General features: G+C 38.6%; 1 protein-coding gene across 2 annotated transcripts in view; it reads right to left on the bottom strand.

Moving 5' to 3' along the window:
- Window positions 1-8,267: 8,267 nt before the first annotated feature.
- The window catches only part of SLC7A4 (solute carrier family 7 member 4), a 294,598-nt gene continuing 285,864 nt past the window's right edge, over window positions 8,268-17,001 (bottom strand). For both annotated transcript variants that reach the window (XM_044068360.1, XM_044068359.1), the window contains exons 4-5: window positions 15,116-15,224; window positions 8,268-10,066 (exon numbers count right to left, since the gene is read on the bottom strand). In XM_044068360.1, coding sequence (XP_043924295.1) covers window positions 9,870-10,066; window positions 15,116-15,224 — 306 coding nt within the window. In that variant the 3' untranslated portion in view covers window positions 8,268-9,869. The remainder of the gene's footprint in view (window positions 10,067-15,115; window positions 15,225-17,001) is intronic.

The raw sequence follows: 17,001 nt of genomic DNA, 5'->3' as shown, positions 1-17,001 counted from the left end.
GTCCCATAAATGGCTGGCCTTATGTAAGCAAACTAGGCATCTGTTAAATGTGCCATTCTACTATAGGTGCTTTTCTGCCATTTATTTATATAAACTAAAGAAATCAAGTTACCATAATTTCTTAAATAAATAAATAAATAAGCAGCTTCCTTGTTCAAAGTTTTAGCACACAATGTGGATGGCACTATGCACCTAACAAATCAATGTGCAGAGCTTTCTACTTGCCATCCCATGATCTACATAATCCATGGATTGCAAGGAGTGGAAAGCTCATCATGATTAAACAGTAAAGCTGAGAGTTGCTCTGCAAAGCAGCAGCAGTGGGCAGCAATAGCATAATGTATTTTTTCCTTTATTTTACTCCTAAAAAACAATCAGATATAAGCGGTGGATAGTTTTTGCAGGCCAAATAGAGCTGGAATAGTTTAATAGGTTGCCATTATTTTATTTAGACATTATTAATTTATTTTATAAGATTTAGGCATCTGAGGTATATATAGAAAATGCAGCAGTTATAACTGTTAGAGCTGCCTTTAGAGAACAAAAGCAGAATGCTGTTGTCTGATCATTATTCTGGCTTTGCATGATTAGTGTGATTTGTGTGAAGCAACTTGGGATACTTTACTGTGTATTTACTTTTTGGGGGGAATAAAGGTGAAATACATTACATGGGCATTATTTGTATCACATTCAGATGTTTGAAGAGTGCACAGCCAACAAACGGTCTACTACTGCTGGGGGAGGTGGGGAATCTGTCTGTGAATGAAAGCAACTGATATTTATCTTCATAAGTTCATAGATTAGTACAAGGCTAACTGCCCTTGTGGGCCATTTTGAGCCTAATCAATTACCTCATGCGAGAATCAAACCCTGCACCTTGTGTTTGCAAAGTAAACACCTTAACCATTATGCCAAACTCCCACATCTGTGCTTCTTCTTTTTTACTCAGTTTAAATAGTCACTAATCTGGCTTTGTGAGAGTACTGTACATTTGTGTGAAATGTATTAGAATATTTACTTGTATATATTGTGTGTATGTGTGAAACAAACATGAAATGTATTACTCTGTTATTTTTAACCACAGACAGACACCTATAATTGAAAGGTGCAGTGGCTGCCTGTGGATAAAAGTGACTTACTCTTCCTTTGTTTGATCACTGTTAAACAACAGTCAAAGATCTGGTGTGGTTCTAGTGGTGCCACATAATGTATTGAAATTGCTGCAATGAGTGTAAAACTGCCTTTGCTGTGGCTTATGCTTGTAAGAGTATGTGTGTGTGTGTGTTTGCATGTTGAGGGGTTCTGCAGTGTATTTAAGAGTAATAAATTGACCATAACATCTTGCAATTTCCTCTACAAACATCAGCATTGTATATGATAAGCGGCTATCTTTGGTGGTCTGAACAGGATGATTCTGACTGACATAGTAACACAGCAAGTAGCATTGCCATCTCATAGTCCTTGTCTCTGGTTGAGTTCTTGAATGTGGGTTTATCCATGTGCTGTGTTTTCCTCCAAGACATCAGTGACATGCCATAAGTGAATTAGTGTTCCTCCAATTTGCCTAGAGGTTAGCACGTAGTGTGTGTGTGTGTGTGTGTGTGTGTGTGTGTGTGTGTGTGTGTGTGTGCGTGTGTGCGTGTGTGTGTGTGTGTGTGTGTGTGTGTGTGTGTGTCTGTGTGTCTGTGTGTCTGTGTGTCTGTGTGTGTGTGTGTGTGTGTGTGTGTGTGTGTGTGTGTGTGTCTGTACATCTGTGTGTATTTGTGTATCTTATAAAGGATCTACTTCACATGATCGAACATTCAAATGTTCGAATTCCATATGGCCAAGACCATACTATCAAGCATTTGAATGTTCCAAAATGTGCAGTAGACCTGCAAAACGCAAACAACAAAAAATAAATTGCGTATAGCGGGGGGCAAGCCCCCTGCACCCACCACATCTCCCGCAACTTAAATATACCAACTTTGAGCTCGCACTACAGCAAGGACAAGGGAAATCTCCTGGTCCACACTGTATGTCGATCCCCGTTCAGAATTTTGAAGTAGGGGACCCCTTATGAAAGACCTGGCTTCCTGGCTTGTCAGGGAAAGTGTTAGTATATGTGTTTGTGTGCATGTCTGAAAAAATGGTTCATCTTACAATAGATCTAGCTTCTTAGGGACAGTGCCAGTATGTGTGTGCATATATTAAAAAGCAGTGCATCATGTGATAGACCTGGTTTGTCAAGGGCAGTGTTAGTATGTATGTTTGTCTGCATGTGTGTGTGTGTGTGTGTGTGTGTGTGTGTGTGTGTGTGTGTGTGTGTGTGTGTGTGTGTGTGTGTGTGTGTGTCTGTATGTAAAAGAAAAAAAATAGTATCAATGATTTTTATCTGTAGATATACCCATTGATGGCAGGCACATAGATAAAGAAATAAACAGTCAGATACTATGTCAAAAAACTTTTCCATTTGGTAAGGTAAGGGCTTCTGGCAGTAGGCTTGTTATCCTCCTCAATGACAGTCAGCAGATCCTCAGTAAGCTGGTGCCTAAAGAACATTGGGATTACATCATCCAAGTCATTAGCTGTAGAGTCTTCAGGTTGGGGTGTATGAGGGGGCTCTTGTCCTGAGTTAGGAGGTCTGGTTGCAGATGTATTGTCAGAGGTTTCACTCCAGACATCTGCATATGGAGGGAAATCAATGCTTTCTGGGTCAAAAGGGTGATATTAGTAGCACCCATGGCCTCTCCTCCCTTACCTTCTGGATCACTCTGAGACACAGCTTTAAACCTATTCTTACAAGAAACAGGGCCAAAGTCAAAAAGATAATTGGGACAAAAGCCCAAAAGTTAGGGGTAGATTTTAAGCATTGCTCTTAAATACTTTTATAAAGTTGCTAGAATAACAAGTTTTACATTACCAAGCACTTTATGAAGGATATGAAGACCAAACCTCATATGTCCCTCAGTATTTAGTGACTACACTCCTCTATGATTTGTTAGAAACCCAAAATTTTATGAAGAACAGGCCAAAAATATAAAGCAATATTAGAGACATTCTGTAAAACCGGGGAGAGGTGAAAGCTATATTCAGGTAACTGGGGGACTGCATACAGCAAAAAAACTGTCCATTGGAAGGAGGAGGAATCTACTGTCTAAGTGTTTGTGTGGTGCTCTAGAGTAGAACTTACTTAACAGCTTCTTACTCAGAAAACCAAATACAAATACCTCTGAAATCCCCACCAGTGAGCTATCCATACAAAAGCATCCCGGTGTAATATCCACTCATGGGCATCTGCAGCTCATCTACTCAACTAGTTCACTATGGAATTCATCTGAGATGGGATAGCAAACTGCATTTACATTCATTTGTGACTGAATAAACGGTCGCAGCCAGCTTGAACCAGGGATATAAACAAGTCACCACCTTGGTTATGTACCACATTATAATCATGATGCCTGCTGTCACTTCTAAGGCCCTTTGTTTCCAGATGGGCTTGAAGGTATTGAGTTCCTGGATGAGGAATGCCATTTCCTTCGGGTTGATATCCTTCCTCCATTGAGCACAGGCCTATGCTCTGTGCACCTTGAGGCTTTTCAAGTGGGTACCCTAAATCAGCTCTGAAGCATCTGTGGTAAGTATTTGGTTGGGAAATCCTGTCTCAAAGGTTGCCCTTGATTCCACCTAACCTAATAGGTCCATATGTAAAGTACTAGGCAGTCTACAGAACATTATACTCCTAGCCAATACACCTTATTCAAGAGTTTCCTCCAGCCTGAAGGAAGGCAACACAAGATAAATCAGTGGAGCATGTAAGGCTGCCCATCCAATTACCTAGGTTTACCTTGAAGGTAACAAAGGTACTTCTCAAATTTACTTGACAAGTGGTGGAAGCTTCTTTCAGTGGTGGGGATATGCTGGGATATAAATCTACCATGCCAACATGTCTTATTTATCTGTTGATAAAGATTCAGTTCCTTTAACCAGGTATTTGACAAACCATTTGCCCTTAAAAGGAGGAGGAGGTCACAGAGGTCAGGCATTTCCTGACTTAGACAGAGATCGCTATGGAGGAGGCTATAGGAGAACAGGACCAAGAGAGGGCTGTCAGTCTGTCTGGAAGGCCAAGGGTCTTGTGGCAATTTCTTCTTTTTATTTAGGAATGTTTAAGCTCTCTAAAGTTGAGTGATATGTCTAAACAAATATATGCCAAAAGGAGTAGCATATTCAGCAGAGGATCTGATGAGAGTTGAGAAAGGGGAAATTAAAATTTCTTTTGATCAAGAATAGATGCTTTTCAAAATTAGATGTGCTGGGGGCTCTGGAGACAGAAGGCTTTCCAATCTATTACAGAGAAACAATGGCCAAAAGACAAGGAAGCATCAGTAAGGGTGCAAAATCACTTATAACAGTGTCTGACTGAGGGGATGTGTCATCTCTACAGTATGATATGGTGATGTTTTGTTTACCAAAATGAACTATACAACATTTTCTCGCATTTAGATATTTAGATTGAGATTGTTGCCTCCTGCACCAACTGTTAACACAGTCTAGTCCCCCATCACCATCATTCATTATCCTGGAAAATGCAGGGCAGCACAGGAGCCATTTCCTTTGGGGACTAACAATGTTGACGCCACATGTTCTGATATAACATTGGTCCTTCCTCATATGAAACCTTGCCAAGTGTACCATTAGAGTACTGGAGGCCTTGAAATCCATTTCCTTTAAAAATCCTTGGTTATGGTCAAATCCTCCAACACCATAGTCTGAAAGTATTGTGATGGGAATTTCAACTTGCTCTGAGAAGAAAAGACTGTTGGAGCCCTATAGGGTTCCTAAGAAAACAATTTTGAAAGGAGAGAGATGTGGCTTGTGGAAAATGAATGAGAATATTAGGTTTTGAAAACAATCCATGGTGAATTGCAGAGCTTCTTCACCGTCATTCAGATAAGGCTAAATGTGAATGCTCTTGGTTCTGCAGTAAGCCATAATGTAGCTAGGTAATTTGCAAATGCCCTCAGTACAGTAGCCAGTCTAAATGACAAAATGGCAAACTAACAGTGGGAAGAACCCACTTTTAACGTGAGAAAGTACCTGTGGTCCCTGTAAATTGTGATATGAGGACACGGTTATCCTAAATCTCAAGGATACCTCAGATTTTATGGAAACAAAAATGAGAAAAGAGCCTTACAAGGTCAGCATTCTTAGTTCTGTGACATTTAGATATGTACACAGCTTAGACAGATCCAAGATGTGCCTACTTTTCTGGACACTGGGAACAGCCTTAAGAAGAACCCTTGCTTTTAGTGTTGTTTTGGTAATGGTTCTATTACACCTGGATACAAAAGCTCCTCCAAGATTGGAAGAAACATATTTACTTGGTTTCTTGGTGCAGAGGGATACCTAATATCTTTGATCATTTTAGAAACTGACCTTTGTACCACTAGGAGAATATTTGTGCTACTCATTTGTCTCTTGCAATGATTTCACAGTTTCTCATAAACTGGGTCAACCTTCCTACTACCCTGGGGCTGGAGAAGGACTTGGTTGGACAGGGCTGGGGTAGAGGTTAAGAGAAGTGGGAGAAGGTCTTGATCGTCATGGATGCTTCCTTTGGGGGAAGGGATTATGGAAGCTCCCAGGATTTTCCTCCTGGTCTCCTTGACATGCCTTTTTATATTGCCCCTTTTTTTTTTCTCTTCACCTGCTTACCCTTACGTGCCAGAATAGCATGACTCAGATTTATGGGGATAGTTTCTACCACATCTCAGCATGGGAATAGTGAAAGTGTTGTTTTATGGACTGTACAGTCTCTCTCCTTTCCTGCATCCTTTTGAAAAATCCAGCTGTTTGGGGCCCAAACAGGAAGCCTTATGTTGCAGTTTATTCAGTGGCAGGCATTGTAGAATCAGCAAAACGTGTTTTGTAAGCACAGTCCCTATAGCTGCCATCCAGGTGCTGCATTTATAGCATTACAGGCATACTTTATGGAATGCTTAGCCACTTGACCAATGGCTTGGGTGAAATCCATAAATTTTGCTATCAGGTCCTCATTACACTCCTCCCTTATTTTCTCCTTCATGTAGTCAAGTAGTGGAATCTGAAACTGTTTTTAATATGGCTGCTAATTAGCAGCTCTGATGACCAGACTGGCAGCTGTGTACACATTCTTCCAAAAGTAATTAAGCATGCTATTCTCCCAGTTATTGAGAAGAGTGTTGTTGGGGAGCAGGGACCAATTTAGACCCTTTTCTGGATCCAGAGACACCATTGCTGGATCAGCTATATGATTTTTGTAGAAGAATTTATGGAAGGCCTGGACCCTGTAAAGCTTCTCAGGCAATTTTGGGGGTGGGAGGCCAGGTGCCAGGTTCTTTTTTAGCAGCCAAGATGGCATTCTCTAAAGGTCCCAGGTCTGGAAGAACTGCTGCTGGTTTAGGAGCATCCAGACCGAGAAGATCAAAGTAACATTTCTGGGGGTTAGACACCTCTTGGGCTTTCCATTTGAAGAGGTCTTTCATTGTTATCTCCAACTGACATATTTTCTATGTATGAAGCAGAGTACAATGCATCATTAGTTTGGGGACATCGGGGATGCATAATCCATTTTCCCTCCACTCATTATCTAATGAGTCATAATCCCTCTGGTTACTGGCTGCAAGTTATTTGGCATCTGTAAGAAGCAAGAGCTAGAGAGGGGCATGCTTGGCAGAGAGCTGGGAGGGGCAGTTTAATAAGGGCCTGCCAGTAACCTGAGACCAAGGCAAAAGCAGGTATGTCAGCTGGGTGGAAGTCCTGTTCCTGAACATTTTATTGTTCTTAGCAGGAAATCTGGGGGGGGAAGGGGCTAGGATAGAAGATAACAGTCCCAGACCTCCACCTTCCAAACAGAGATACCTTACTCAACAAAATTTATGGAGTAACCATCCTCCTCTTCAGAAATGGCAAAAGGGACATCAGAAACAGACACCTGAAGGGCAGTGTCCATTCTCATTTATAGCTGGGGGTCTTCGGTAGGGTGGGATGTGTCTTCATCTGCAAGGGGGTGACTGTCAAAGAGGTTTTTCCAGAGGCTTTGGATAACTAAGGAACACGGGTTGTGGACTGCAAAAAACATGAACATTGGGCATCATACCTGTATCTCTAGTGTCCCGGACCTCCTTCTCCTTTGGTTGCTTCTCCTTCTGAGGCAAGGGACATGCTACACGGTGCCATAAGAGTAGTACCAGTCAAGTTTATGAGCATCTTCACATCTCCTATGTGCCTTGTGGGCAAATCCCTTACAAAAACTACAATTTTTAATATCATTCTCCAGCTTCAAACAAAATGCAGACAGGCTATTGTAATCCTTATGTGGAATTTGCCTTTTCCATGCATACTTGTTTTCTTTATGCAAAGTGAACATATTCTGTATGCATAAATTGTCCCCCCTCCCTTAAGAAATACTGCGCAATAACATTAAATAGCATTGCAAGAGTTTTCCTTAAAAGCATTCTTACCAGTACTTCACCTCTTAAGCAGGCCAATTATGGCAGACTATAGATGTAGGCAAGAGGTTTGTCTTACAAGAACTGTGACAAGAAAAATCTACAGATGGCATGGAAGGGTGCCAGCTTTTTATCTGGAGAGCATGCTGACATCTGTAAGAGGCACGCATCCATTCGACTTGGAGATGTGGAAGGTGGGCAGGATGTCGTACCCTCTGCAGCAGAAATGTCAGTAATCACAACTGTTTCAACAGTGACCTATATTATTGCCTGCCCTGTTTCCTTTGGGAAAAATGGATGAAATATAGCATCACAGGAGGAAAGCATCTCCGCATTTCAGGCTCCAATTATAAACGTCACTCGTGGTGTGCAAAAATAACAGCTCAAGTTGCACTGCAGTGGAGCTACAGCTAGGAACATAAAGACACCTGGATGGGTAGGAAAGTCCTGAAAAAGATTATTATCTATAGGCAAATAAAAAAAATAACTGGTCAAGAAGTGAACACTGCATGACAAATATGGTAGCACTCTGGCAGCACTTCTAGGATGCAAATGCATATATTCATCATTTGGGTCGACTAGCAGATGCAAATATGCCTTAAGGCTTCTCCACCTCCCCAAATTAAATGAATGGTTAATGACTAGATTTCATAACTGTTTGATGGATTTTAAATGTCTGGACTGGATAAATCACATTCAATCAAGTGCCTTTTTACAAGGGTGACCTAAGGAGTTGTATGTCAAAGGATACATATGTAAAATGTAAGAATCAAGTTATTGATACACACAAGAAAATAAATACATGGCCTCAACTATTTAATCAGTGACAGATATAAGGATGCAGATACATGCAAGATGTTACAATATTTGGACTTTAGTGAAAATATTGATTTATCAAGACTATCTTACCATTATGGCTTCCAAATTTCTTTATAACAATATTATGAGGCACATATCTACTTTATGTACAATATATACATTTGCAGTTATGGGCATTCTGCTATTGTAAGCATCATACCATCAACTTTTTAAACTAGGTGGGCCATTTCATTTTTGTAGAAGTAGACCATAATCAGTTGATAATCAGTTGTTGGTTGCAGTCAAACTGTGGTAGTAATGAATGGGAAAATGCAAAGATATAATGACGCTCATATGAGAACACAGTGTCCGAGGACAGTTCAGTAAACAGTAATACAAGAAGCAGCACCATAACACAGAGCTGTAACTAGGGCAGGGCTGAGCAGCTACCCTGCAAGAAAATTATCAGGGGGCGTACTAGCAGTAGCCAACAGTGCGCAAGTGCAGCACTGGCATTTACATAAGAAGCCATGAAAGATGATCGTTGTTTTTTAATGAATGCTGATACTGTAATTCAGGGAGCTTAGTACAGCTTGAGAGCTGTTTACTCTTACAGTTAAGAGAACTTCTGTTTTTTGGGCCTAAATTTTGGGCTGGAGGTCACTAGTCTGGGTAACTGCCCAGAAACCCAGATGACCAAGGTACAGCTCTGTCATAACAGATCTAATTTATATGACTGGTACCATCTGATTTAATAATAATGTGATTGCATAAATTAAAGCCTGATAGAGTTCTTTCCACTTCTGTAAGTCAGAGGTGGGCTACATATACTGACCAAAGATGCATAAGATAACTGATATGAATGTATCCTGCAATATTTTTCGGATGTAAAGGTTATGGGATCATTTTGTACACTGGGAATACAGGATGTGTGTCCATAATTCATACTGTGAGGCACAGGTACAGCACTACCACAGGGTGACATTCATCAGCTGAAATTTAAGGGCAAGAAATTGTTCTGCCATTTTATGCCAGTTTATATTATTATTCCAGCTGTTACTAGCATACCCAACCTGCAACCTTCTGTCCACAGCTAATGGTGAATATTTTTAGACTTATAAACCATCACACTTAATGAAGACGTTATCCTCTCTGCTTACTCCTACTCAGTGTTTCATAAAGTGCTTTGAGAATTTCACCAAATGAACAATACTGCAGAAAGAAAATACATTATATTATAGAATCTTTTATTTTTTGGAAAGACACTCTAACATATATGATCCCTTTGTTGTGCCTGCCCAGATGTATCAAATGCTTAACAATATTTGTGTAGTGGGATCACTACTCCAGTATTATTACTGCTGTCATATGCTTATAGTGATGCTTCTAATAATATAACTGCTCACCATACAAAGAACTGTGAAAGAGAAAATTTAGCCTCAAGGATTCTTCCTTGCACTTAAACAGCACACCAAATTTAGGCAAAGAGAGGTTAGTTAGAAAGTGATGCTGTCTTTCAAAAGATTTCTCAGGGAGACTGTCAGTGACCATCTGAAAGGCAGGTTTGAATCTGGAACAAAATACATTAGGATTATAGTGTCATCTCTTAATAGGGTCCTCATTAACCTCCTCGGCCATTCCCATTGCATCCTGGGCACCTGGTTGAATAGCCTGCACTGTCTCGATCAGACTGCCACTTGGGAAGACCACATAACGAGCTACAACATTCTGGCAATTTGGATCCTGTAAATTTTCCTTGCTGTGCCATATTCCATAGCCAAAGTAGATAAGAAGACCTAGATGTAAAAGGAAGCAGGGGAAACATAATTAGTCTTTATAAACAAAGAATGCCAGCTTATGAAATAAATAAAAAAAAAACTCATCCAATAAAAGCACAACAACTCACAAATATTCTGATTCTCAAAAAAATACACTTGTCATTAAGCTGCTCAAATGAAACTATGGCGGCATGAAAAAGAAGATTTAGTTATAAATCTTTTGGCAAACTTCAGCATAATCAACTTTCTTTTCCATAGAGTTAAATATGGTAGCATCAAAAGCCATAGGTAGGGTGGGGTGAAGGGACAGCTGCCCTGGGTGCATACTGTTAGGGTGTGTGGTCAGCACTGTCGAAAAGTTACTGAGTGATCCCTACAAGTCATTGGCACCTGTGTTGTTGTGCAAGAGGGGAACAACAGTTGTAGGATTGCCCAGGGCATCAACTGACCTTGCTACAGTGATGGTAGTATTATTGCACACTTTTATTTCAAATAGTTCATCTGTGGTAGCTGGTGTAGACTTTAAGGTTGCAAGCTGGAGTTCATTTGGTACAGGGTTTGATTCTCCCAATGCTTGTTTACCTGCTGTCTGACACTGATCAAAACACTGAACCAGACATTAATCTCAGGTAACTCCTGAAAAGCGACTGTGCATCCAATACATCCATTGACCCTACCTGGTTAACACACTGGTATTATTATTATTATGGTTAGCAAGCCAAGTTACCTTTCTTGACAGAATCACATAAAAACAGTGGCGATTTTTTATGAGGTGAATGCTAAGAGATGGCACATTTAACACTGGGAGGGGTGGAACTGTGGGTAAAGCAAGTTTAAGGGTAAGTGTTGGCCAAATATAACACAGGCTTATAACTGACAGTTATCATTACTTTTAGAGTAGCTTTTTTTCATAAACTTCATAAAAGTGTTACTGTATAATTTCACACCATTAATAATTTGACAGTCTGTCTGAAATAAACTTTCAAGATAAAACTGCACATTAACAGGAACACAGCTCATAAGTAGGATCAAATAGATGGCATAACGAAAAATTGGTCCTGATGGACCACATTATACATTTTTATAATAAGTTAAAATCAAATTGGATATTTTTGAGAGGAGTGAATAAACGGACAGTTGAAGGTTTTATGGATAAAGATATGTAAAGGAACAGTAAGGTTGATATATAAAAAGGGAGACAAGGAATTTTTGCAAAACTGGAGACTGACTGCACTTATGAATACTGAGTATAAGATTTGTATGAAGATTTGAGAATGTGTTTTATAAAATATGAGAAGAGGAAATTAATGGTTTAAAAGGGAGGCAAGTAAAAGAAATGTTAGTAATGATGAAAGAAATTACTTAGAAAAGGATAGCATAGTTTAGATTGCAGGATGTGATATTAACAACTCTGGATAGTGTAGCACATAATAAACGTTATTGTATTATAAGGGCTTACAAAACTGGATAAATAATAATATGAATAGTTAAATCTACATATAATAAGAGTTCACATAGAGCAGTGAATGGTTGGCTAATGCAAAAAATAAAATCAGAAAGAGAAGTGAGACAAAGATGCCTTCTTAGTAGCATTCTATTCTCCATGGTAATGAATGCAACATTGTATAATGTAAACAAAGGATTATAATCCAGTATATATATATATATATATATATATATATATATATATATATATATATATATATGTGTGTTGTCTTTTTTGGCTTTTCCCGGTTAAGGGTCGCCACAGCGGAACTCCGGTCCGCTAATGATTGGCAGTAGATTTTTCCGTGCCAAGATGCCAGCTCTGACGCACAACCTTCAACGAAGGCACGCCCATTCACGCATGTCTCCACACAGAAGACGCTCTAGCTGAGAATCGAACAGGACAATGTCTTATTGTGAGGCGACAATGCTGCCACAGCACCACCACCGCAGTTTTATATACTATATATATATATATATATATATATATATATATATAGAGAGAGAGAGAGAGAGGAAAAATTCACATACCACTGACAATGTCTTATGTAGATGACATGGAGATTATGAAAAAATGGAAGTGGGGTTGAAATTTGTGGTATTTTGTAGGAACAAATCAAAGTGTAAATGTTTTGCAGATGTTACAAGAAAGGCAGATATTTATTTCAGCAGGAAAGAATTTGAGCTGTTATGTATTATTTTGGGGGGATATAAAAAATGAAAGACCAGTTGTTGAAAGTGTTGGATAAAACATAAAAAAATCAGTAAAGTTTGGAGTATATTTCAGTTACGTTTTAAGAAGACAGTTTATTTAATTAATTTGATAGTGTTATGTAAATTTAACTATTTGGGATCCATTATAACTTTTTCACTGGAATTAGAAGAAAGACTGTTGCAAGTGACTTTTTTATACATCTTTAGGGATCCAGACTGAATCCTACAAAACAAAGGGCGAGTTATAATAGAAAAGGTAGGGCTGAATCTTATAAACCTCATTGTGTTCTTAGCATTTTAAAATATTTTCTGATTTATTAAAGTTTATAAATGCTCAGCTTTTGAGTACGAAGTACAGAGTTTTATTGGAATTAGTGACTTTTGGTAAGAAAAGTATAGAACTTGAAAATGAAGAGGTTGGACAATGAAGGAAACAAAGCAGAGCATGGATAACATGTAAAGACTGTAAATATAGGGCAACAATATAGTATAAAAATAATGGTTACATTTTATTTTGTTAAAACATGGCAGACACAAAAATTATAAGTGAAGTTAGCTATTAAAAAGAGAATGGAAATATTGAACAAATAGTTTGAAAGGCAGAATTTTATTAAAAATTAGTGACAAAAGGATTAATGTTGTATAATGTAGCAGAGGAAAAGTAGATGATCCTACAAAACACTTTTTTTTGGATTACTCAAGAGTGGTGAAACTACGGGAAGAAATAAAGGGTGAATGGGGGAAAATTAGGAATATTTAAAATAATAGAAAATAGAGTTTGTATAAATATTATTTATAACATCTGGAAAGCAATAACTAAATAAGTTCTTTTTTAATAAAGTTTGGAATTTAGAAGAAATTTTTAAAAAAAGATAAAATATTGGGTGTGGTAGAAAGAGTTGGGGATAAAAGGTTAAGTAATAAATATGCTTTAATTACTTATTTAATTAGGTTATTTTAATACATTTATTTCTAGTCATTAATATAAACAGAGTTGCATCTATATCTATTAAGGTATTTATCTGTATGTGAATGAAAGAATTTTTGTTTTTCTGATACAAATGTTTTTCTGAGTGTATGAATAATAAGGAATACCTACTCTTTCCCTACATAAATTAAATTGCCCCTCAGTCATTTGCAAATCAGTGAAAAAAGGATAAGGCTACTACATCTTTAAACCAGTATTAAGACATACAGTCTGGACTACTGTCCAGGTTACCTGGGTTTAGTTAGCAGCTTGGGTGTCTGAGGCACTGGCAGGAAGGGATGGACATGTCTATCCCAGGGGGAGGGATGTTCATCTTGGTGCTCCCTGAGAGGATGCATGGTCCATTAAGTGGGAAGTAGCTCTTGATGATTCCAGGATCAGTGTAGGGGAAGGACAAGAGGGTAAATCATAACATTAAAAATCCCTTCCTTGGACAGTTGCTGGTGAGACCCCTACCCCGAGGATGCCCTTTTTCCATTCCAGCCACAGCCCCCAAAAATGGCATTAGTCCAACAGATAAAAGTAGGAACTGGTAGACCAATGATGGAGTTGGGCACTGAGCCAGAGAAAGTAAAGTATAAAGCAAGGAGGAGAACACAAAAAAAAAAAAAAAAAAAAAAGAGTACTACATCTTTATTTATAATTAAGATTTTCTATGCATACTCTTTCTTAACTTTTTCAGAATGTGATTTGATCTCATAACATATTTTTCAGAAGACTGTACTCACAAGGGGCTGCAATATTCCAGTGTGGACCTTACTAAACTGCAGCAGATATAAGCATTATCAATGGTATGCAACTGGTTTCTTTTTAACTTATGCTGCAAAAGTTATTTATGGAATCTTTTAAGGGCAGAGTAAACATATCAGAACTCCAAGGTCCCTGAAAAATGAGATGATTCTTGGTTGGTTGTACCTTTATGATAGGTCATATCAACCTTCTCTGTTCCAAATTACACAATTTAGTCTTGTGTTTGTTACAGAAGATAACAAGTGTCTACTACTATGTTTATGTCATTTGCATACAGTAAAACAAATATCTCCAGGTTATTATGAGTAAAATAAATGCTAAACACATATGGACCACTATGGTACCCAGACATGCAACTTGTCCTATATCTTCCACTACCTTGTAGTTCCTTGATCTCTATGCAACAGTATCAGTGACTAACTTTGTCTCCAAATTTTCAAAAGGATAACCAAGGGTCTGAAGTTTAATAAAAGCAGTAATCAACTGTAATAAATGCATTACAGAAATACCTATAAATCATATGTGACATGAATCACTTACTATGTACCTTCCAGTCTCTAGAATCCTTCACAAAATTAAGGCTACGTATTCTAACACTATGATTAAGAAGGATTACACATTACATGCTGTAATTTATAAAACTGGAATGTACAAATTATACGAATTGCTGTATTTCAGCTGCTGCTAAATCTTATCAGAGGCTATTGGTCAATCCACTAAATTGTGTGAGATGGTCTTGGAGTACTACATCTAAAATATTTGCCATTCTGTTGAAATAAAATCAAGATTTTGGCTAAATGGTTTTCTAGGCCAACAAAAGTCACCATCCCATTCTTTCAGTAAATGGAATAGCCACAGCCACATTCATTTATCCAAGACTTAAGGAGATGCAAAGGTGCCAAATCTCAACAGCGGTTTGCATTCATGGGTAACTGACAATTATTTAGTACTAATTTTTTTTTCATTGTTGACCTGGGAAGAAAGTGTGGGATTTGACAAAGGGAGGCCAAGCATATGAAGGATGCAACTGAAAAACAGTTTATGTAAAAGGACGAAGCTACTGCGGAATAAGAACATTCCAATCGAATGACATTTTTTTCAACTAATCACAAAACAGGACTGATGCTTACCTAAAGCAATCCAGACAGCGAATCGTATCCACGTGAGATATTTAAGTTGAAGCATAAGGTAAATATTCACCAAGATACTGAGAGCTGGAACTAACGGCACTAAGGGAACCTAGACAAAAGCAAGTAAATCAAAAGGTTATAAATGTTGATCATTCACAGACGATGCACAAAACATGCACTCAAAAGCAAAACACAGAGGCGCTGAGACTGAAACCGAATATGCTTGTGCAACAGTTTTATGGTTTCTTGAAATGTATCTCATCCAGTTTTATAAAGTTACATTTTCCTTACATCCCATAGCAATTCCGAACCTAATGGGCAATCAATGTCCTCTACTCCAGTAAGGGATTATATTTAGCCTTGGTAAGTTCAATGCCCCTGGGCAATCTTCAGTTTTTTACTTCTATTTTCTCTCAGACATCCTCAGCTTAGCACCATAAAAGTAAAGGAATATACACATTACAATTTATATGTGCTGCCTGTTTTAACGTATCATCTCAAAGCTTTGTGACAAATCCCCTTCCCAGAAAAACCTTGCTGACCCATGCTGCATGCTAGCAATCATACTTCTCCCCACACTGGTGACTCATTGCCAGACCACAGCATCTGAAAGAAACAATGTTCTGGGGCACAGTTGGATTAGTCCTTGCCTTTAACAGACTGTGACACTGATCTGCAGTTTATCACTCATTCTGCTTAACTGCTACCTGGCCTTGATTGAGTTTGTTTGTGTCTTTCGGCTTTTCCTGGTTAGGGGTCGCCACAGCGGAACTCCGTTCCGCTAATGATTGGCAGTAGACTTTTACGTGCTGGCTTGCCGGGCCTAACGCACAACCTTCAATGAAGGAACACCCATTCATGCATGTCGACACACAGAAGACGCTCTAACTGAGAATCGAATGGGCAACGTCTAACTGTGAGGTGACAGCGCTACCGCAGCACCACCACCGCCTAGTTTTGATTGAGTAATTTTAAAAATTAAAGAATTCTGAATACATTTTAAAAAGCTCCATGAAAAAAATATGCTGCTTTGTGAAAATGGTTTTAATCTGAATTGAGCTCATTAGTTTATGCATCATTATTTCTTGAGTATATTTTTTTTTATCTGAAACATGGTAACAACAAAGCTGAACACAGTTTGCAGTGCAAGCTGAACACAGTTTGCAGTGCAGGGTATTAAACTCTAGGAGTGGTACTACTGTTAAATCAAAAGGATCACAGACTGAAGTGCTGGGGTCTTCCCTACCCCCATGCATCAATTTATAAAATACTTTTTCCTGTAACTATTTACATCTCTCTTCCTTCCTTACCTTGCTTATCAGGTATCTCCCTACAGAATTCACAGAGAAGTCCTATCAGATATGATTAGCTGTTTCTTCTTAAATTCATTCACATGCTTGAAATGTTGTTATTCCCATATAGTAAACCCCTTACTCTGTGTTCTTCTCATCTTGTATTTTTTCAATCATTTTTTGGTCCAGTCCATTCCATGGTTAACAAAACTCTACTGTTTGATTTGTTCCTCCCAAACCAAGCTACCTAGAACACTGGAAAAGAGAGATGATAGCTGGGGATCACAGCTCTCATCCTGAAGGAGTAAGATATTTTTTGCAAGCTGTTAGCAACCCCTTCTGGTTAAGAAGTGACACAATCACTGGCAGGCTTATAGTTCTTATGTTCACTGGTTGCAGTTACTGCAATCCCGAGCCTTCCTCCAGATGGAGTTCTTGCATTGGGAGTCCACCAATACCCTCCCCTCCAAGATGGATGAGCTATAACTGGCTACTCACTCCCATCTGCACCCAATCAGTTCTATGAGCACGTAAAACTAGTCAAACTTAAGTTATTTGAATGGGTCTATATTACTTGATCGAACGGTCAAACAG

The sequence above is a fragment of the Protopterus annectens genome, chromosome 4.part0 (genome assembly GCF_019279795.1).
Source record: "Protopterus annectens isolate FY-2018-M chromosome 4.part0, PAN1.0, whole genome shotgun sequence".
In the NCBI taxonomy this organism is placed as follows: domain Eukaryota; kingdom Metazoa; phylum Chordata; order Ceratodontiformes; family Protopteridae; genus Protopterus; species Protopterus annectens.
Note: the sequence above shows the minus strand (reverse complement) of the source record. Positions and strands in the feature narration are given on the sequence as shown.